Raw genomic sequence first — 23,551 nt, 5'->3', positions numbered from 1 at the left:
CTCCCTATGCAAGCTATTGGAGTAACTCATAAAATTTGATACATCTCTGTTCACTCCAAAACACACATTGCAGGTAAAGTCGAAATAAATAGTTATAGGGAACTCACAACCAGACGTCAATTGATATTATTGTCCGGCTGCTTTGGTAATGGTCAAGAGGACGTCAGGTGTCCACTACTTAGAAAGCACACGCTCCTGATACCTTGGTAAATAATGTCACGTACTCGAGTAGCGGAAACTCCAGATGACGTCAAGGTCTCAGGGCCGGCCTTAGCAAGTCTGATACGCTGGGCGAAATTTTTAATCACCGCTCCCTATTTCTAAAAAAAATCGTCGACCCAAAAAGTTCACCGCTTTGGATCTTAGCCTAATTTCGCCTTTCCCATAAGCCCAATACTGCACGGACTAATAGAAGTCTCAGAGGTACTCATCACAATGAGTAAGCTGACCTAGCGTTCCAATTAAGTAAGTATTGTAAGTTTGCAATGGCAATGGAATCAGTCCGTGAAAGAGCTTTTCTATTGACATCACTATCAATTTATTTTGCATCAATGAAGGCCGCTCGCTCAATAAAGACTGTGCGTTTTCTCCATTGATAATGATTTTGAAGGCAAAATCGGATAGATGCTTAATGACCTGACATGGACAATATGGGGACCGGTAAGGGCTTTTTAACTGCATCATCTCTTAGGAAAATACGGGAACAAGTAACCAAAACATTATGAATGCAATGACTGTCCACGGCAATCGCTTCCTTCATAACGCTCCGCTTACAGCATTATGACAAATTTATGGCAAATACTTCGAACTTTTCAAAGAATGGCTTGAGATCAGGGTAAACTGTATGATCTGCAAAGAATTTACCAGGAAGTCTCAACGTGGTTTCGTGAACCTTCTCTCTAGTTGCGACCTTCAGAACTTCTTTGGAGCTTGCTCTGAACCCCGGGTCGACAGAATATTAAGCAATTTTTCACATTAGTAATACATGCTGGAGACTTTAAAAGAGCGATACCAAGGCTTCATATCAGGTTGGATGATAAACTGTTATTTGAATTTATATTTCAATTCACGCAAATTTCATCAAAAATCTAATTGGTGCTAAAATGACACATTTTTTTATGTCTTTCCAGAACCAGGGTTGCTTGGTGGAAGGCTTTTAAGAGGTCCAGTGTTGAGCATAATTTGCAATTGTCTAATCTGCAGCAAAAGGTTCCTATATGAGTCAGATGACACTGATCGTCCATTGTAGGTATGGCAGAGCTTTGGTCATAGGCTATAAAATGAATTCAAGCTTTCTCTATCGAATATTTTTAGGAATCTGGTAAATAAACCATTTCGTATGCATGTTATATCCTGTGAAAGACTTTGATGTAAGTACCATGTTCACACCATAAGAAATACTTAAAATATAAAAAGTTCTGAAATGAAAATAATAGTGACACTAGCGCAATCTACATTATCATTCCAACATTGCCAAGTTTCAGATCCGAGCGCCCTCTGTTGAAGAATACTAACTTTATTAGAAGTGCGCTGTATTAAAGCAATCGATAACCTAAAGTGAGAAAGGTTGATGTCTCTACTTATTTCTAGCCCTGCTCTGAATTCTAGTCGGGGTCCAAATGTTATATCAACTGGTTTCTTAACCTTATGATAACGAGAACGTCCTTTTTTCCCAATAGTAAAATATTGCCTGTAATACATTGCTGGTATATAGTGTTTGACATATCTAGCTGAAAGTTTAAATCTTCTTTAAGTCTTACGGTTTAAATGCTTTTTTTTAAATAACTGTACTTCTTGAAAAATTGCGACAAATTAACAAAAAGGTTTGTCCCCAATTTCTTCGTTGTCCTCATATAAATAATTAATTCGGAAAAGAATTGGAAAAAATTAATTACATAAATATGAAACCGTTTCCTGTGACAATTGTCATATATTCCATATCATACTTGTCCAGAAAAGTTGGAATTTTAACTTCATTAATATGTCAAACGTAACTCCTGTCACTGTCTGTAATTTATATAGAGGCAAAACTTGAGCTCTATCACACCAACGGATTTTTATCAACTTAGAATAGCATATAATCTTCGAATTCGCAACTTTTTGCGTGTTATTTCACAACTCTACGTTATTTGACCACAATTTGACTAGAATTCGCAGAAAATGATGACAGCAGCTACCTATTGTAACTTGGGCACATGTAATATTAACTTTATAACGTCAATAGGGGGATTAAGAGATTAAATACAACTCTTATGAATCGCAATAGATAAAAAAAATTGAAAAGTAGACTGCTTAATGTAAGTTAACGATATCGTCACTACTTGAGCAGCACAGTCACTTTCTCAATAGGGCCTTTTACGTACTGTTGGTTTAGGTTACTACAGGTGATTTGGAGTAATGCATGACCGAGCATATTCCCTACAAACTCTATCAGTTTGTGTACTGCTATTTGCATCTTTCTGCTACAGTGCCCCCTTGAATTGGTATATTGGAATTGGATATAAATCATGTTCGTGTTGCCGTCGTATAAATACACAATTCCGAATGAACTCCAATAAGAAATTTCAGCAAACATGAACCTCTGTAATATAAGCGTTTTCTAAATGCCTACGACTAAGGTTCGAACAAAAATTATCTGTAGTCAACACGGTCTCAAAATGACATTACAATTGACTACCGTAGTCATCTTGAGAGTATTCTCTTTCCTAATACTGTTTTAAACTAATTTTATTTCAAATATGAATTTCAAATTTTTTTAATAAAATACCAGTCATTTTGATCTATATACAAACTGCACATGCCAATAGTATGGGTTACTATGTACCATGAATTAAATTCAGCAAAATCTCAGCCAAGAATTAACGTTGACTATCAGCTATATCAATCGGCTCCAATTGTGATATCAACTATGATACCTTGTAAAATTTTACTAAAGCATATGTTCGAAATGCCCATCTACCTAAACTTGGGTAGGTCATTATTGAGAATCGAACATCCTAGAAACGGAAATTCAACAGGAAGGTAAAATTAGAAGATTGTCAATGGGCACAAGATTGCGATCAAATTTCCCGAGTCGATTTTTGTTCAAAAAAGACTATCGAAGCTCAATTCAAGCCCTCCTCGCGCATATCTGCCTTCATGGACTGGAAAATGACACTCCCTGTCTCATGTTACGTGAGCAAAATAAAATAAAATCGATAACAAAGTTCATCAATTCCACGTCTAATCGCACGCTTGCGAATTTCCTAGGCTTTCAATGCAATAATACCGGTCGTCTTCGTTCATCTTAAAAAGGGCACGATTATCGACCCATGCCAACCTCCCCCTCCCGCCCCCGGATTCTTCCATCTCTCATCAACCCTTTTCTGGGAGAGATCAAAAGCGAGCCGCCGCGCCGCGCGTCCCGGCGCGCTTTTCAGCCATCTTTGCCGTTTTCTCGACGCTCCGCCTTGAGAGGAAAATAAGAAACGCCTTAGCGAAAATAAGGGAATTTTCACGGGAAAATCGTTTATTTTTGACTTGCGCACACGCGAACGTCTGAAGGATTGCTCAAAGAAATATCATTGCGATTTTAATTAGGCCGAGAGGCGCTTCCACCACGTGTAAGGAAACTATATGTGTCATGTGAGTGAACAAGAATACTTGAGGATATTGAAAAAAAAGAGGATATTCTGGGATTTGCGAGAGAGAGTCCATGTTCCTACATATACAGGATGATAGTTTATAATTGAGTTAATAAAAATCCCAGTGAATATCGGATTTATAAAGAAGTTGACAAAAATGAGGAAATTTGAAGGATTTTTGACCGCATTTCGGAATACGGTCCCAGAAAAAAATGTTATAAACCGAAGATTCCCCACCAAAATTTTATAGCGATTATTGAGTGTGTTATTGTATATGTAAATGATCTTCAATAGTTTTGTGCAGAAAAGGCAAATATATACCTTACATTCAGGATCCTAAGGCTCAGGCGTATTGAAATGTCGCATAATGACCTAGAACATCAGGAAGTGTATCTGAAAAGATGGTTCTGCTAGAAAGTAGGTGACGATAATTTCAGGTTCTCAACAAATTTGTTAGATGATGAACTGGTTCTAGTATTATTCTATTAAATGCTTTAGGAAGCTTCAAAACGTGTGAGTTTCCAGTGATATCCCTCTATGGGTTTCAAAACGAACGAACTGGCTGGTTGTGTTTTTACTGATTCTGGACGATCCGAGAGGACATTTAACTCTGATGTCACGCCACAACTTTGCTGTGAACAAAACAATACGATTGTGATGTCCTGCATTGAGTGGGTCAGTATAGACGCGGTAGGGGACTATGGTTCCTATTGTTTCTCCGTTTGCATTTAGTTCATTCGATTGCTACTTTTTCATGTAGATGATATGTCGATACTGAGCACCAACGTTAACGAAATAATTTTAAATAAAATTTTAAACCACTTATGTTGAATTCATTACCTAGTCTAAATTTAAAGTGCCCTGTGGCTATATCGAAACACGATTTCCCAACTTTCACCTAAACTTAAAATGGTATATTTTACTTGAGTGGCGTCTGGATGTTTAACAGAATTTCAAAATGGCAATTTCTCGGTTCGGCAACGAGCCTGCTGCTCGACCCATGGCGGAAAGGGTCGACTCTCGTCTTTCCGATATTACTCATAAACTTCTTTACAGAGTAAATCCCAGACCTGGATATTACTAGAGTTCCAAATAACTCCATTAAAATAGTAATAGGGAAGCAAAATTAATTTGTTTTCACTCCTGTTTTCGTACCTTCATATTTGGGTTCTGTTCCGAAGTAAATGTCAAATGATTAAGAACAGTTAAGCTACCTACCTGCGAGAACAGCTTTATTGGTTTCTGGGTATAATAAACTTACGTCGTAGCTCTAAAAACAAATAAAGATTATAACATAAACCACAATGTAATTTCGCCTCCTGGAAATCTAACGAATTTAAGTTACAATTCAGTAAAATAGTTTATAATTACAGTGAAGTTAGGCACGTGAAGTTTATAGAAATAAACTGTAGGTGTCTGTGTTACAATTCAAATTACAAAGTTAGAAACGAATCAAACTTTAGCACCGTCTGTATATTTTGCTGCAAACTTTCGTCATTAGGAATATACAATTAGCTGTAGTTTTACTTTAACGGGATTAGGAACTGGATGTGGAGCACGCAAACTACCACACAACACTCCTCTGTTTTCGAAGAAATTTTCAATACTAACTTCTTGATCCGTTTAAAATATTCCAAGAGCATATGCTCGTCATTGACCCTTATAACTCAAATGTCCAGAAGAAAAACCAGTTTCAAAGGTCAGCTAGGGCGAAAAGGGGTAAAACGGCCTGAAGACGCTCAGACTTGTCCCGATGTCCACTGTTGAACAAGTCAGATCGTGGGAATGACAACTGGTTTTTTTAGGGGTAGGCAGCGCAGGAAAAAGTGGCTGCAATGTGCCAGAAGGCAAATTAGAAGAGAATTAAAAATTTTCAGCTTGCAACACGAAGCAATAAAATCGATCCTTTTATATCTCAAGCTGTCCCGATGAATCTACCTACATATCTCAATTTCTATTGTCAAGACCGTACATAAAATTATATTAGAGTGTGGAGAATATAGAGAATGGGTATAGAGAAGTAAATTTGTCAAAGCAACGTGCACGGCATAGCAAAGTAAGTATAAACGATGTTAAGAAGTTGGCAATTAGTTGAGTATGTTGCCTGGAGGAACGGCGGCGCGGCCCCGTGTTCATTTGCATATCTAATGTGGCACTGTTATATAATATAAATGAAGTTGGGCCCCAAGGAGGTAAAGAAACGAGCCCCGGGGCCCTAAAACTGGCGCGATTGTTTGATATCGACGACACAGAGAGGTGCTCATTAGGTTGAAATAAATTTACAAGAGATTTCTTGAGAAGACCAAGTTGAGTCACTAAAAATCTTGAACTTTGTTTAAAGTTTGTAACTTCAGAATTCATTTTCATCTTTGTGGCACCTGGTTTTACTAATAACTCCAATTGGTGTCCCCAAAATGTTATGTTTCCGCCTTAGGCAAAACCATCTTCGTCATGATTTTCTTGGAAAGTTCATGTCGATAGCGAATTTTGGCTGGATGGGACATCCACGATACCAATGCACTATATCCAACTCTTGATAGATAGATTCACATCTATTTCACGAAGAAAAATTTCCCGGCATTGTCCCAGATTTTGAAATACAAGATGTAATGCGTAATCGTGTAGATATTTCAGTTGCCGATAGCACTTCGTAAAATAATAGAAAAAATGCTAATAGATCCACCGCTAAAAAAGCGCCATCTTCGACATACAGGGTGGCAAAATTTTAATTTTTTTCTCATATTTTGCGGTTTTCTCGCGTATGCCTTGAGTTGAATTTTTGGAATTGCGAAATGTCAAAAATTGAAAAAATATATATTAAAATGGTCAAAACTCGATCATGGTGTTCTAAATTACAGGGCGGCATATGTAAACTGAACTTTCTCGAATTTACATCGATTGTTATTTTTTCAAATTTTAGGAAAACGATAAGACACGAAAATAATGCTAGATATTAAAAAGCTGAAGAAGTGAAGAACGAATGGAAATTTGCTATCCGAGTTCATACAGGGTGTTTCAAAAAACTTACAAAACATACTGGCCCTAAAAAGCACAACACCCTTAAGATAGCTATCGACGATTTTGACGAAACGCGTTGTGAGGAACCGTGTATATCAAAAATGATACGTTTTTGACCATGGATCTACTAATATTTTTTATTACTTTGCAGAGTATTATCGCCCCCTCCCCCTTTCCAAATCTCCTCTTGATGATACGTTACACCCTGTACTTATGATCTTCATGTAATGCTTTTCTTTAACGCCTCAGACCACAGGTGGTTTCATGTAAAATCATTACTAGATTTAATGCCCTAGTGAAGCTACTCTTGATGAATGACTGACAAGTACCAATCAGAATAGATTTATTGATACCCAAAATCCAGTGAAAATTTAATTTTGACCGTCTGAGTGTTTAGCTGTAATTCAGTTAATTTTCAATTGATGATGTTTTTTTGTGTTATTCCTTTGAGGTATATTGAAACTGGGAGTGAGGGACGTGACGATTTATCTTTCATCGGCGCCAATTACACTTGAACGAAACTTAAAGAAGAACGTATCAGGAAAGTAATAGAAACATTGAGTATTTTGCAAAAGTAATTTTCATGTCGCAGCTAGTAAAAGAGAACCTTAAGGAAGTAGTTTCCATTTTTAAGCTTTTCTAGAATTCAGTATATAAAATTTAAACGAAAATGCAATTTTCCAGGTTTTTCCGGATATCTCCGGAAGCAACAGGAATTTTTTAAATATTAAAAAAGAAAAAAACTGTTTTCTACATTTAAATAGAATGCTTTCTTTATTGTTTGGACATTTTATCGTTTACGCAGAAACAATCAATCAGTTTTATATTCATTTGTGCTACATGTTGGCTGCGACTCACATTTCAAAACCTAATCGAATTTTTTGTTTTATTTCTTAATTTATCTGCTTTATTTACTGGTAATTAAGCTCAATTTCATTCTCTTTATCTGTAATAATCATTTGCAATCAGGGGAACAGGTGCAAAGCGAATTTGTTTGAAAATTTACATTTTGTAATTTCATTACTCTCTTCGTGATCATTGTACCTACTTCTGCATAAATGCAAAAAATTCCAACATTTAGATTACCTTTTTTGTAATGAAATGATATCGAGGCCACATCCATACCGCAATTTGTTCATTCCAGACAAAACAGCAACATTGAGTAATAAATTTCAAATTTACTTTCGTAACACTGGAACCTGGACTCTCGCATTGGAAATGCAAAAAATGTTTCCTCATCGTGTTCGTGATGCTCAAGGAGAACACTACGAAGAGTTTCTGTTAATGGCTGGTTAATATTATGTTTTATTGAAAATAAAACGAAAAGAATGGCGATTTTCGGTCAAAACAGTTAGAATTGCATTTCAAAGAGTCAGGAACGCACCAGTGGAAGATATTCGCGAAGACAAAATTGCATTGTCTGGGGAGGTCTTTTAAACAATGTTTCTCAGTGCAGTTCTGTTAATTTAGAAGTTTATTCAACTGTCAAGTTCTCTATATTTTCGCTCAACTTTTGCAATTGATACTAAGTAAACATTTACGAAAAAAAAACGATATTTTCCTCCACAATGGAACGACACAATTTTCAATATAGAGAACAATACAAAAACCTTTTGATAATTACCGACAACAGACAGGATTAAAAAATGTTGCGAAATTTGCAAACAAAACAGATATTAAACACGAAAATCACCAAAGTCTTCCCGGTTTGACATAAAATTGTTGAAAACAAGAAGTTGCCATTTTGTTCCTGTTTTGTTGGTTAAATGTGGCCTCGACACAATAATGTAAATATACAGGGTGAGTCTTAAGTAATGGGACACAGAGCAACGATGGATTTATGACATCAAAATAATGCAATATAGCTAAATTTATGTTATACCAAAAGTTGATAATAACTGAGATACAGGGTGCCAAAGTTGAAAAATGAAATCAAATTTTCTTTAATATCTCTGGAACAATTCGGGCTAATTTCACGAAATTTCTTATATAGGGGTTTTTGGAGATGATCAATTCAAATTTATCGACGATTTCGGTGTATCTTCTAGAGGGCGCCACAATCGACAATTAGGAGTCATTTAAACAATTTAAACTTTTTTGTGCCACGGCGTATGTAATTTTGTCCTCATAAAATTTGTTCCCCTACCTTTTCTAGTTAAAAAAGTTATACCTCATTGGTGTCGCTAGGAGCGACGGTTTTCGAGAAATTCAATTAAATAACTTAAATTCCCATTTTTTCTACTTGTTGACATGTAACAACAAAATTTTTTTGTATTGTTAAAAAAGCACAAAGATTATATGAAAACAATTTAATACCGTAGTTGGTCTTTTATTGATATATTTATTTAAGCTCCAAACGAATATTTTAATAATAACTAAAAAAATTACGACGTTACTTTATCTTAGTAGTCTATGATATAACAAATGAATGATAACATATGTCAAACTAATATTCAGTTTTACTGCATTGTGTTTGTAAAGTAAAAAAGTTTAAAGTTTAAATAAATTTACAATTTAATTAAAATGCCGAGACATAATAATTATTCTAATGTTGAAATGAGAGATATGGTGTGTGTATACGCTCAAGAAAATTATAACGGGCGTCAAACTTGTCAACGTTATTTCGAAATGTACCCAAATCGCCAACAACCAAATTTTAAAACGTTTAAAAGAATTTACGATCGATTGGGTGAGATCGGCTCATTTCAACATAAAAAAAACACCGTTGGACGCCCGAAAATTATTACATCAGAGCAAGAAGAAGAAATTCTAGAAGGCGTTGTTGATAACCCAGAAATAAGTACAAGGCGTATGGTAGCACGTGCAGGAGTAAGTCAAAAATCAGTAGTGCGAATTTTTCATAAAGAGAAACTGTACCCGTACCATTTTACGCCGGTTCAAAATTTATGTGAAGTCGATCTTCAAGCGAGATTGCAATTTTGTAACTTCTTTCGGATGTGCCAGAATGAAGATCCACTGTTTTTAAATAAGGTCTTCTTTACAGATGAGGCAACTTTTACCCGTCGAGGTATAATTAACCACCGTAACAAACATGCATGGGACACAGAAAACCCTCACCTAACTACTGAACGCCACTTTCAGCACGAATTTAAAATAAATGTTTGGTGCGGGATTATTGACAACTATTTCGTAGGACCCTATGTATTACCACCCAAATTGAATGGTCCTCTGTACTTAGAGTTCCTCCAAAATGAACTAGGGAACCTTCTTGATGATGTGCTTCTGAATTTAAGGCAAGTAATGTTTTTTATGCAAGACGGCGCACCCGTACATTTTTCCCGTCCAGTAAGGAATTTCTTAAGTACACGTTTTGCCAATCGTTGTATAGGACGTGGATTTGAAATACCCTGGCCCCCACGGAGTCCCGACTTCAATCCATGGACTTTTGTGTATGGGGTTACATGAAATCTTCCGTTTACCAAAATACAATAAATACACCTGAAAAATTATGAAACAAAATTCAAAATGCAGCTACATTATTTCGAAATGAACAATTGCTATTTAAAATAAAGAGGTCGTTCTGTAAAAGAATTGCAAAATGTATCCAAGTAAATGGTGGACACGTCGAACATTTATTGTCACAGGAAGATATGTTTAATTTCTAATTTTTTTAGTTATTGTTAAAATATTCGTTTGGAGCTTAAATAAATATATCAATAAAAGACCAACTACGGTATTAAATTGTTTTCATATAATCTTTGTGCTTTTTTAACAATACAAAAAAATTTTGTTGTTACATGTCAACAAGTAGAAAAAATGGGAATTTAAGTTATTTAATTGAATTTCTCGAAAACCGTCGCTCCTAGCGACACCAATGAGGTATAACTTTTTTAACTAGAAAAGGTAGGGGAACAAATTTTATGAGGACAAAATGATATACGCCGTGGCACAAAAAAGTTTAAATGGTTTAAATGACTCCTAATTGTCGATTGTGGCGCCCTCTAGAAGATACACCGAAATCGTCGATAAATTTGAATTGATCATCTCCAAAAACCCCTATATAAGAAATTTCGTGAAATTAGCCCGAATTGTTCCAGAGATATTAAAGAAAATTTGATTTCATTTTTCAACTTTGGCACCCTGTATCTCAGTTATTATCAACTTTTGGTATAACATAAATTTAGCTATATTGCATTATTTTGATGTCATAAATCCATCGTTGCTCTGTGTCCCATTACTGAAGACTCACCCTGTATACAGTAGTGGTCAAAATTATAGCAACTTCTTAAAATTTCAAATAATTTAGACTTAACAGCCTAAATTCAAAATAGGTTTTGAAAATATGATTCTACAACGACTGTTGATGATAGAAGTATATAACAATGAAACACTAATAATTTGTATACAAAAATAAAAAAATATATTCATTTCGACCTAGACGAAATAATTAAAAAGAGTAATAAAACTTCAACAAATTACAAGAGAATTGTTCAATAATTAATATTTTGTATAATACCCTCGCTGCTGAATAACTTCTGCACGTCTTCGTGGCATTGAATTTATTAAATTGTTGACGTAATTGTTATCAATACTCTTCCAGGCTTCTTGAAGTGCCTGAAATAAATCCTGTAAATTGGAATATGTATTCCGAATTTTATTATCCACATATTTCCACAAATTTTCTATGAAATCGAGATCGGGAGATTGCGATAGCCAAGCAAAAACTTCTATCCTTTCCTCTCTAAACCATTCTGAAACAAGTTTCGATTTATGTTTGGGGTCATTATCTTGTTGGAAAATGCTTCTTAGTGGCATGGTTTCTTGAAGAAATGGTTGTAAATGATTCCTGAGGATATCTCGGTACATGAATCGATTCATGGGACCTTCTATTTTGTGAAGCGGACCCATGCTAAAACCAGAGAAATAACCCCAAAACATAATCGAACCTCCTCCATGTTTGACGGTTGGTAAAACAAACTTTTTTTGCAACTTTGCGCCTTTGGGTCGTCTAACGTATGATGGGCCATCACTTTTAAATAAGTTAAATTTGGACTCATCGCTGAAAACTACCAATTTCTACTGTTCAGATGTCCAGCGTTGGTAATTCTGCGCAAACTAAAGTCGGGCTTTCACGTTCTTCTTAGACAGCAATGGTTTTTTCGCTGGTCGCCTACCAAATAATCAATTTTCCACTAATTTCCTTCTTATGGTCTTGGAACTGATATGAGCTAGGCCCGTTTCCTCTAAATGTGATTTTATATGAGTGGATGATAGAAATGGATTTTTTTGAAACATTCGAATTATCCATTTACCAGTTCTTTTTGTAGTTTTCCTTGTGCGTCCTGAAATTTTTTCAGCTGCTTCACTTCCTGTTTGTCTGAATTTGTAAATAATACGAGATACAATTGACTTATGCATTCCCAAACTCTTTACAATCTCGCTTTGCCGTTCGCCACTTTTACACCGCTCATTGATAATCTTCCTGATCTCTAATGAGATTGTTTTACCTCGACCCATAATGAAACCATAATATAAAACGTCTTTAAACACACAAGTCTAGAAATCAAGTGAAATTTTAAAATTCCAAGAGTTGCTATATGTTTGTCCGGTATTGAAAAAATATGTTTTAATAGTTTCTTATAGGAATTGTTGATATTTTGTTTGGATGCATTTTAAACATCAACGGTTGTGGAAGATAAATAATATAAAAACGTATATTGGGTTTAGCCGAATAGATACATTTTATTTAAAATGTTTAAAAGTTGCTATAATTATGACCACTAGTGTATATCGGATATTTACGATATCGGTTAACATAGAATTATTTGTAAGTAGCATAAAGCAAAATTTAAACATTTGAGTCTAAATGCTCAATTTCCATATAAAATCAATTTGACATAGTTTCTAGTTTAACAGAAAGCGAACTCAATATGGTACTTTACTTTTATATTATGTATGAATCATAGGGAATTAGGAAAAGGGCAAAATTTCCTTTGATTTGATGTATAACATTATGCTTTTCGAATTCAAAATACAGCTCGGAGAGTATTTCTCGAGATATCGACGGAAAGAAATGACGAAATTTTGGCTTTAGACCATAAGAAATAATAGTGTTCAGAGTTAGTAAAACAAGGCAAATGGTCTTAAGTAACAATTTTTTTACTGCATTTTCTTGAATAGTCTAAACCTAAATGTTATTTTAATTTTTTAATAATTTCTTAGTTTAACATAGCGAAGCCTTGAATTTTGAAGTAGCAAATCTACAACCCATCATAGGTAAGACGTAGTTATTAGTCATCCATTGCTATGTGAAATAAATGGCAATAAAATAATTCTAATTAAAAATTGAAAAATAAATCAAATTGTTTTTCTAAGAGAATAAGTAAAGAATGCAAAATCTTCTAGAACTTACGTTTTCAAACTTATGGCAACATTGCACTAAATATGAAAGAAAATGAAAATAATCTACTTTTTTTTTGAGTAGGTCACTCGCATACTAACAATGCTCCTATGAATGGCGGGCTGCGTTCACGTGTCACTGTGAAACTTTCATCCCTAGAGATGAAAGTTAACGTTATGCGTTAATGATATTCTCTCCCTAGAGCTGAAAATGATCCTTGGGTTAGCATAAAGTGTGATAAAAGTTTTGTGGATGGTCATCAAAGACGTTTTTTTTTGTTTCCATGCAGTCAACTGCCAAATATTAATATAACAAAATATAGAGGTTCTTAAAGATTGACTAACTGACCAAAAATTTAAATAAAAATTTTAAGTTAGGCCAATCAAGTAATTTTCGTTACCTGTAGTTGACTAAGTTTCCACCCTATTATTTTTTTATATTTAAAACTAAAGCGGACATTGTACAGCTATATTTTTTTGCAAACTCCTGTTTAAGCAATCATTGTGGATGTGGAATTTTGTTTGAAATTGAGCATCTCGTGCAATCATGCCTTGAGCCAAAATTTCTAAATTTTTCCCATTGCCTCTTTCGAACAATGCTCTATTAAGCGCTTTCGCCAATTACCGGTGTAAATATATATATGAATTTGTATGCTGATCCTCCAGGTCAGAAAAAATTTTTATTTGACTACATTAAAAGCCAATCGTTTATTAGCCAGATGCTGTAACTTGTGAACCCACAAATGAAGGTATAGCAGTAAATCTTGAAGCAGTAAAGCAATGCTCTAAATCTGTTTGGTTACCTATGGGAAAGCTTGCAGTTACTGTTAACATGTTCTTCCGGAACAACTCGCCTTTGTGAGCCTCTCGCATTCCAGACAACACGCAAACAGTCCCTTGTACGTTTTCAGCACTTTCTTAAGATTTCGCTGGCAACAAATTTAATAGAAGTAAACAGGTGTGCGGAATTGCGCCCCTAATTAACCAGACTTAGCACTTTAAAACGTTCTGATTCCGCTAAATCTTACGAACAACCCCTGCGGCAGCCGGATTGTGAGAAATGTGAAATCTCCACCTTTAAAATCGTATCTTCGTAAGTAATATATCTCATAAATTGCGAAAGCAGGGCACTAAATATATAATAATTGTTGAATAATCGTTCGACGTATTTTGCTCTTTGCGTACACATTTATGGAATTTTATGTTATTTGACTATGTTACACTCTTTTGTTGCCTCATTATTGAAAACTTGGTTCGGTAGAGCTGAAGGGTGAAAACCAGTTTGACGTACTGGACACTGGTCAGTACCGAACAAATTAAAACCAGTGTTCATTGTAAATTCACAATGCTGACGCAGCTGGATTTTAACAAGCTAGCTAACAACTTCCCAGTGGTAGTGTATGGACATTTTCGGTTATGCCTCGGGTCAAACTTTTATTATTCCTTTATACAGCGCTTGTAAAAAGTATTGCGACACGTTTATAACTTTCATAAATTCGATATTAAAAAAATCCTTAAACACGTATAATATTATGCCTACGAAGATATGTAATAAATACAATTAAACAACATTTTGCTTGATTGAATCTATTCATCGACATAACTATCGATACTGGTGTACAAACAGTCTCGTTTGATAATGCACGATCTGCATACATAACATTCGCAAGAACTCAATGTATGGATGGGTATAATCGGCCACAAGTTCACCGGTCCATTTTTCATAAAGGAGGCCTTAAACAGCGCATCATACTTCCACTTGTTGCAAAACGAAATAGTTCCATCAATCGTCACAATTTTCCTTGGAGAAAATGAGGAACAAGTAGGCAATAATATTAGGTTCCAACAAGATGATGTCCCATCACATTATGCTACAACTGTGACATAATATCTTGACGAAATTTTCCCTAGGACATGGATCGTTAGAAGAGGCACAATGGAATGGTTGCTGCGATCTTCAGATCTTGTGTCACTCGACTTTTTTTTGGGTTACTTAAAAGGTTTTATTTAAAAAAATATACCAAGAAATTTAGATGATTTATGCCTTAGAATCCAAACAGAATTAGAATTAATAACAGAAACAATACTGGATAATTGCATAAAAAAGTTTGAACAACAACTGAATTAATTCCAAATTGTTACTGAAGCCCAAGTTGAATATTTACTGTAAGAATTTAGATTTTACTTGATGAAATAGTTTCTGAACGAGTTATTTTATTTGGATCTAACAATTTTATTTTCTGAGGAAACTGCAGATTCAATTTTAGTTTTCAGTGTACCGTTGCGTTCCTTATTCAATAACCTTTCATTTGACATACTACTTGGGCACTTTTCCATTTGAAAATAAAAAGTTATTAGGGGTAGCTGGATAGGGGTGAAAATTTTGAATATCGAAAATAATGCATTATATTTCTTTTTTATTTATAAAATTATACGTGTTTAAGCATTTTAAAAAAATATCAGATTTATCCAAGTTATAAACGTGATTTAATACTTTTTATAACCATCCTGATTTGTTCATCGTATTTACTCGAATAAATCGATTTACTTCGGGTAGTTTCCTATATCGAGTGTATAGTCCCGAAACCTTCAACAACCTTAATAATTATTGCTTATGCTAATCACATTAGCACCAGTTTGTCTAGGTGGGTTGTCCCTATACAGAGCCTCTCTGAAATTTTCTGGAATCTTAGCTATTTTAGAAAAATCAAAATAGTACAAATATTTAATGTTATTTTTCTGTCTGGGACTACTGTGGACAGTTAATTCACGCTGCCAATGAACTCGATCATAAACATGTTCTTAAAAAACTCACGAATACATCGATCAGCTTAAAACATGATAATAAAATCCGCCATGAAAATTGTATCGTCCTGAGGATAGCTCCAACTCGGTGCAGAAACGTTTCAAAAATTGAAATAACCGTGAGTATATTCTTATAGAAATTTCATAACATTACTTTAGGCTTGATGAAAATACCGTCAAGGGGCCAGTATTGAGATTTTCACGATGACGCAACTGTCTCTAAACAGCTCCAACCAAATAACATTCTTGCAAAGGGAACTTCAAAAAGAGTCATCAGACACATGAATAGAGCCTCTTAAAACTCATATCACCTAGGGGTCGGCGATGCTCACGCTCACGTTCAAATGACCGCGACACCATATTCGAATGCACGGGATGCGTGTTGCTTACTCTAATGTGAACGCACTGATTACTTTTAAATGAATTAAATTTTAAGATTTACTCAAGTGGTCTGTGAATGTCACTACAGCACGAAATGGCCTTAAAAGCGAGGATGCAAGACATAATAGAAAAAAAGTCTTAGAATCTAGATTGAAGTCAATGGTTACTAGACCATTCCTGATTTATCTCTCAGTGACCAAAAAGATTATAATTTTTTTGGAGATTGCAGATTGAATTCACATGTCATAAAATTATGAAAAATGTTCTCTTAAATTGCATAATCTCACTTTTATTATTTGGAATAGTAAATAAACTAAACGCCAAATGAAGTGGCAGAGCCCAAAACTTACCTAACTTTGGCTAACGTTAACTTCAACACTTCTTTGTCAATATTAGATTTTCATCTAAGGAGGACAAGCGTAGTATTTACTATAATATTTGAAGCTTTGGACCGAGAATTTCAGAAACGTGAGTGGTTTTAGAATTTTTGATCGATGTTGTGAATCCTTAGGTTTATCTTTGAACATGTTTGAGGGTTTTTTAAGACATTTTGTTGCTATAGAAACATCGCAATTTTATGAACTATGGTGTTATGAGTTCGATATTTTGTCTTTTTACTTATACAATAACAGACAAAATCTAAAATGAAAAATTGGATATTTTCTGATGGAACCTATTAAAACTAAGAGCGTATAAAAAGGAGCTATGAGGTAAACGTGAAAATTCGCTAAAAAAAAACCAGTTTCAGTTTTATCTGCATTTGTCTACGTGGTGCATGTATGTGTAATTTGTTGAGATACCTAAAGATCAATTACACATAGTGTTCCAAAACAAATTAAGAGATTTAATAGTATTTTTTAATACTTCAAAAATGTCGACGAAGATTCTCATCCTTAACAAAAATCTTCAAGGGATATTAAAAATGGAATAATTTTTCTCAAACTTTCTGGATTAACCTGTATAATAAATACTCTTTTACACGTCAATGAATCGTACTTACACAGTCTTTAAATAAATTTAAAAAAACGGACTCAGTAGTGGTATTTTTAAATTTCTGAAGCTGTTTTCCACGACTCTGAATTTGTCAAAATTATGCTCATTACAGTTATAGAACCTCTTACACAGTAATGCCCAGTGATCTTTTTGCACGCTGCTGTGTTTAACATTTTATTAAAAATTGCTTCTTGTAATTTTGACGGTGTCTAGTATTGTATAATTAAAAAAAGTAATTTTTTTAAAGACATTATTGTATAAAACGGGAATATTTTCATAAAATGGAACATATAAAAAAATCTCAACGTCTTGAAATGTAAGCCCAACAATTCACCCAATATGAAAAAATTTTTTTAATGTTTTGTAGTTTCAAACTAACACTCTTTAAAACGAGAATGAATTTTAAAAAACCCGGATACCAGTGACGTATAGGCCAAAGATGCAAAGATGTCTCTTTCAAACTGAAAAATCAAAATCGGCAAAGAAATAACGAAGTTTTACCAGTTAACTTTAGGAAAATTTTCAGATGACCCAATTCGTGTTATAACTAGTTTAGTTACAAATGAACAACTCTTTCAATTTGTGTTGAGTAACTTATTCAGAGATGAACATATTCTACAAATCATACCCTTAGATACACTTTTTCCTCAAGGGTAAATGTATACTTTTGAAAACTTAGATAATCAAAGTTCCAATCCCAAAGGGTCATCATATAGAAACCTGTTTCTTCCCCGTGAGAACTCAAGAAAGGGTCACTTTTCGGGTCACTTTGGTCCGAGCCTGTCCTCATTGAATTCGAACGGCCCATGGTCAAGACAATTGCAGCCCCTATTGAATTGTCCATCCAAGCCGGCGACTCGTTTTTCTAGTTTTTGAGATATGGTAATTTTTTCGCGGCTTGATATTCATGAGCTCTTTAGTCCGGCTTTGAATTTTCGATCGACAACATCTTTGCAAGTTTGAGTTATGTGATTATGATTCGAGTTGGTTGTTGTTTGCCCGTAAAAAGTAAGAGAATTTTTGGTGAGTTATTTTCTTGTATTGTTTAAGTATTTCTATTGAAAATGTGCCAAAGAAAACTCAGCCCCGTGGTAATAATAAATGTCTTTTCGGTGGTTGGCACCCCTAGCTCATTTTGGCGGTTCGTATTAAATTAAAATTAATTCTTAACATGATTAAGCTCGAGAGGGTTACGGAAAATTTAATCAATTTTCTGTATTAGATCCTTATTATAGGAAATCGCTGATTTTCGGTTAGATTCTATTAAAATTTCCCTTGCGGTGCTAAGACCCTTTCCTCAAGATTTAAGGATTTTGTACTGGAGTGAGCTTTAACTTAATCTGTAATCAGCGTGGTGGAATATTAATACTTCCTTGGTTCAGTTACATGGTTTATTGTTTAGGTCGGATCTCTCTAGATCTTTTTGTCCGTCTTTTATCCTTCTTGTCATTGGTGAAAAAAATAGCGAAGATAATAATTAGAAAAACTACGATATAAAATTGGTAGTAATAACGTTGGTATATAATGTACCTAGTAGAAAAATAATATATTCTCGAGCGACAATGTAAATTGTAAACCGAGGAGCAACCACGTGTATCAAGCATCAGAGACCGAGAATATTATTTTCCGAGAAGGTACACATGTCATATTTTCTGAAATTCAAGATTAATTTGAAATGTGTAAACTTTAGACATAATCTATACGAGAACATCCGTACAGAAATATGTTGACGGCCTGTTATTTGCCCTGGTTGCAGAGCAACGGACATTCTCGGCCGCATATGTGAGCAAACCTGCACCTCACTGGAACAATTACTTATGTGACGTTAAAATGCGCTGGAAAGTTGTCACATTTATGAGGAATACATAAAAAATTTTAAATGGCAATAAAGTTGGGAAACATTTCAGATTTCCGAATTTTCCGGAGCCCTTTTGTAGTTTTCCTAGAATCTTCCAAACGTTGGCGGAAGCAAGAAATTCGATATTGAAAAAGGGGAACAGCCACGAGAAAGAGTAACGCCCTTTAAATTTTCCAACTCATTTGACATCTCTATTTATGCAGCGTATATTGTGTGATGAACATACAGTTTAAAGCTGTTTAACCAACTAAGGGAGCTATTAAGATTTAATTTAAAACGTAGAATACGGTGCTAAAATTTGTTAAAAGTCTTCTTGACACCACACAGGGTGTCTTGAAAACGCGTGTCAAAAATGGTATCATTATTTGGATCAATACATTAAGATTCGAATTAAAAATATTTTGAAAAAAGTACCTTTTTTAGACGCTAATGAGGGCCAAAATTCTTGAAAAAAATGCTATTTTATTATTTCTGAAACATGCTGTAATCAATTTCAACGAAACCCATTGTGCAATTATTCATTAGTATAACGATTATTTTCGCGCAACATTCATGTTTGTTCGCAATGTGCAAATGCGGTAAGTGTTTAGTCATGTTCGAACAAAAATGACCAAAACTTTCATTGGGTATCTCTATCATATTGATTTTTTCTTGATGATACATTAGTCTTTTCCGTAACTTTTCTATTTTTTGCAAATTTCTCGTACGGTTAACATTTCATGGCGAAAAAATTATTCTTCCAAAAACCCATCATTTTTATCATTTCTTCATTAGAGAAAGCCATTATTGGTCTGAAAAGAAACTTGAAAAATTTTGACAATTTTTTATGATATTTTTCATAAGTGACATCAACGTTCACATTGACAAGTATCGATAATTGTTATCGAAGTGATGGGAAATTGATGTTCTGCATGAGGAAAGAAAATAATTTTTTTTCGGCGCGAAACGTTAACCGTGCGAGAAATTTTCAAGAGATAACAAAGTTGGAGAAAGGGCTGATGTATCATCCAAAAAAAAATCTGTATGACGCAGCTGTTCTGTGAAATGTTCTGGTCGTGTTTGTATTGAAATATTCTCAAAGTACAGCAAAAAACATGTTTTTTTTCCAAGAATTTTGACCGTGACTAGCATCTAAACAAAACACTTTTTTCAAGTATTTTTTAAATCTTAATGCGTTGGCCCAAAGAATCTCATGACCCCATTTTTGACATCCATTTTCAGAATACTTTGTATATTAAAGTATCATGAATAATCAATTTATTATATTTTAAGCAAACATACAAATAATCAGTCGACATACAAAGATTTATGATGAACACCCCATTGACAATATAAGACGAACAACGGTGGGTTTCGGACGTCAAATTTGAGAAATGTAGAAATTGGTTAAGAATTAACATAACTATTCGTTCATGATTTTTCAAATTAAAATGAAGATATGCACAGGTCAAGTTCTTATCCTACGAATTGAGCTATGTTGAATGATGAGGAGGTAATTTACAGACACATTGGATTTCATGATTCAAGAGATTTTGGTAATTGTGCAGGGCATTACTAAAGATTCTGTCGTATAGTCATTAGGATATTCGGCTGCTTTTAATCAGAGAATTAGAAAAAAAGTAGTTGTGCCGTAGAGCTTGGGCGAACTTGAATGTATACTTATTTAGCTGTAACTCTAATACGCCATTTCGTAACCATTAAACTTTGTAATAATATCCAATTAAGATTTTTGCCCATAAATCAACCGACTTACTAATTAAAGGGTAATTTTGACAATTCTAACTCCGACTGTAACCGAGTGGAAAATTGCTTCGGAGGAAAATAGCATCTTAAAAGGAAAATTTATTCTCGCTCGCGAGTCGCGCGTTTCGCCTCGATAAATTTCCCGGGAAAGCCACGCCCTTCGCTTTTAAACTTGTATATTTCAAGAAAATGAAACTTTCCTTTGACATTATGAACTAGAAAGGTGCCTTTAATATAAATTATCTGGTGCTGTGCAAAACAAATTAACACTTGCGTTCTCTCTCGTGCTAGAGAGAGAAAACTTTCCGTACGAGGGAAGGACTAATAAATTCTACAATGTTTATTATACTTCGAATTTATTAGTCTTTGAAAACTTGTGCGTGGGGGGCGTATCGTCAAATAATTATGACTATACAAATTAACACAGAACTTAAAAAAAAAACTCTGTAGATTTCCTCTGTTTAATTCGTCATATTTCTTGTCCTTCATTTCTTTAATACTGCGATATCTCCTTCCACTGCCAGAAGTTCCAGAAATTATTACCATCCTTAATAGCCACCAGACATACAGACATGGCAGACATCTACATATGTATTCCTCCTGGGAACAGAAAACCAAACCTCGATATCGTAATTTATAGGATATGCGATAGAATTTATAGAAACTCTGGAATGCCAAGATAGAATATTCTACAATACCCATTGAAGGCGTAACACACATCATTTCTTGAATTACCCATACCACGCCTACAGATTGTTACGTAGTAACACGTCTCACGAGTTCGTTCGTTTTACACTTGTAACTTCCTCAGTTTTTCAAATAAATTCCAAATTAATTGTAACATTCTGTACCTCGATAAACCCGAAGGCGGTAAAGAAGAGTCTGCCACCGTTACCGATCAGACGTCGTCAACGTTATTTATCCCTTTCACGTCGGGTGCTGCATAAACGAGCAAACTGAGACAGAAGATCAAATGGCATGTCTGAGCGAATGAGCAAGTCTAATAAAGCGTTTATGGCTCTCTGTCTAATATGAGCACTTATCTTAAAATAATGCAAAACTTACTACGCAGCAGCAGGTCGTTCCTTACATATGAAAGAAATGTCAAAATTTAAAACTTGAACAACTCACTTCAAAATGTACTTTTCTAACTATTGCTCGAGCCCTAATATAAATCCTTCGGAAGCCTTAAATAAACATGCGAGTTTCCTAGGATAAACTGGGAAATGGGATCTCGTACCAGGAGCGAAATTGGGGAAAGAGTCTTCTCGGTTTCCAAGAGACGATCTCCCAGTCCCAGACCCTAACAAGCTTATTGGGCTTCCACAGATTTGGAAAATGTAAAAATATCAATGGCTTAGTTTTGAAAGAAAACGTGCTTTCTTATCCAAACAGATGCAGCGACGCTGCTCTTCAAGCATAAAGTCTTTGAAATTTTTAAGATAAAAGCATGACACTATTGCTTCCATGACCCTTTACAAAGGGACTGAAACAAATATTCCATAGAAAGGTGTGTAAGAACACAATTCGTTGAATATTCTCCCGGGCGACAGCTACATTGAATGAAATGCAAGCAAGTAAAATGTTCCCCTAAAATATGGCGGGCACATTTATCTTATTTTCCCTTTTCTTAATCTTATCTCTTGACATAAGAGGGTTTTGCTTCAATGTCGTAAGTTTTAATGAAATTAGGGGAGGAGCTAAGCCTGTCTTTGGTTTTCAGTGCTCATTGCTCTCTGCAGCCACAACGATGAACTCGTGCACTTGTATGGATATTTGCTCAAAACTATTTTGTTTGATATGAAATAACTGAAGTATGTTGGAAATGAAAAGACAAATAATAATCGCTGAATTTGGGACGAGGATGGCAGGGAGCACCTTACTCCCTGAAGATTCTTTGCATGGAAAACGAAAAGGGAACGTGGTGTCTAGAAAACAGGCACGCGTATTTTTTAATTTTGGCAAATAACTCCAGATTATTACTAAACGATAAGTTTTGACCCCATACTTTCTCCAGTTAAATGTGAAACGATAGAAAATGGCAGTGAAGATTTCTCAGTATGTATATCATCACGACTGGACTCACACGTCATACATAATTAAACCCCAATCGAAAGTTCAATGTGGAAGCATCATATCCGAAAACCTCTTTAATGATACAAAGTACATTCTTCCTGGTTCTCAGAAGCTATGATGATTACGTGATGATTTCTGATATGTCATTGTCTCATATGGAGGCACATTTCTGAAGCCCAAAGCATCTCGCAAGTGATTGTAGACTGATTCAAGATTTCTCTTTAATGATTGGCGGTATCTGCAAGTCCTTTAAAGTAATGCAATTTAAAGAAAAGATTGAAAAATTACCAAACTTTCAAGAATAACGCAGTTCATTTGATATATGGATAGGAAATGGTCAGTAACAATTGCGTCGTTGTTCTTCTGAAGGGTCAAATCATTCTCATATCTGAGGTTGATGAGTTTTCAGTGTTCAATAGGCCTGTTGTCTTGCTTGTCAAGAGAGTTCACAATGGTGCAGTTATGACCAATGTCACTTCTTTTTGCCTGAATTTCTCAGTCTTTTACCTATCTTTGTCATGCCTATGGCTTATCTTTATCGTCAGTCTTAGAGCAATTTGTTCTGCTGTTGGTCAAAAATCTTGCGTAACACTGGGCGCCTTTTCTCCGATTTCACCAAGTCTGTATACCCGAAGATCGTCCTAGAAGTACCTGACCTAATATTTGAAACAAAAATTGAAAAATATTACATTAT

General features: G+C 34.8%; 1 protein-coding gene and 1 long non-coding RNA gene across 2 annotated transcripts in view; both read left to right on the top strand.

Moving 5' to 3' along the window:
• Positions 1-9,164: 9,164 nt before the first annotated feature.
• Positions 9,165-10,067, top strand: LOC136342631 (uncharacterized). Its single transcript, XM_066288622.1, has one exon. It carries the CDS (start codon positions 9,165-9,167, stop codon positions 10,065-10,067), a length of 903 nt encoding a protein of 300 aa, XP_066144719.1.
• An 8,038-nt stretch (positions 10,068-18,105) lies between these two features.
• LOC136342355 (uncharacterized) overlaps positions 18,106-23,551 on the top strand; it is a 31,162-nt gene continuing 25,716 nt past the window's right edge. Inside the window, exon 1 of the long non-coding RNA XR_010732629.1 lies at positions 18,106-18,203. This is a non-coding gene — a long non-coding RNA (uncharacterized lncRNA). The remainder of the gene's footprint in view (positions 18,204-23,551) is intronic.

This window comes from Euwallacea fornicatus, chromosome 12 (genome assembly GCF_040115645.1).
Source record: "Euwallacea fornicatus isolate EFF26 chromosome 12, ASM4011564v1, whole genome shotgun sequence".
NCBI classification, from domain to species: domain Eukaryota; kingdom Metazoa; phylum Arthropoda; class Insecta; order Coleoptera; family Curculionidae; genus Euwallacea; species Euwallacea fornicatus.
Note: the sequence above shows the minus strand (reverse complement) of the source record. Positions and strands in the feature narration are given on the sequence as shown.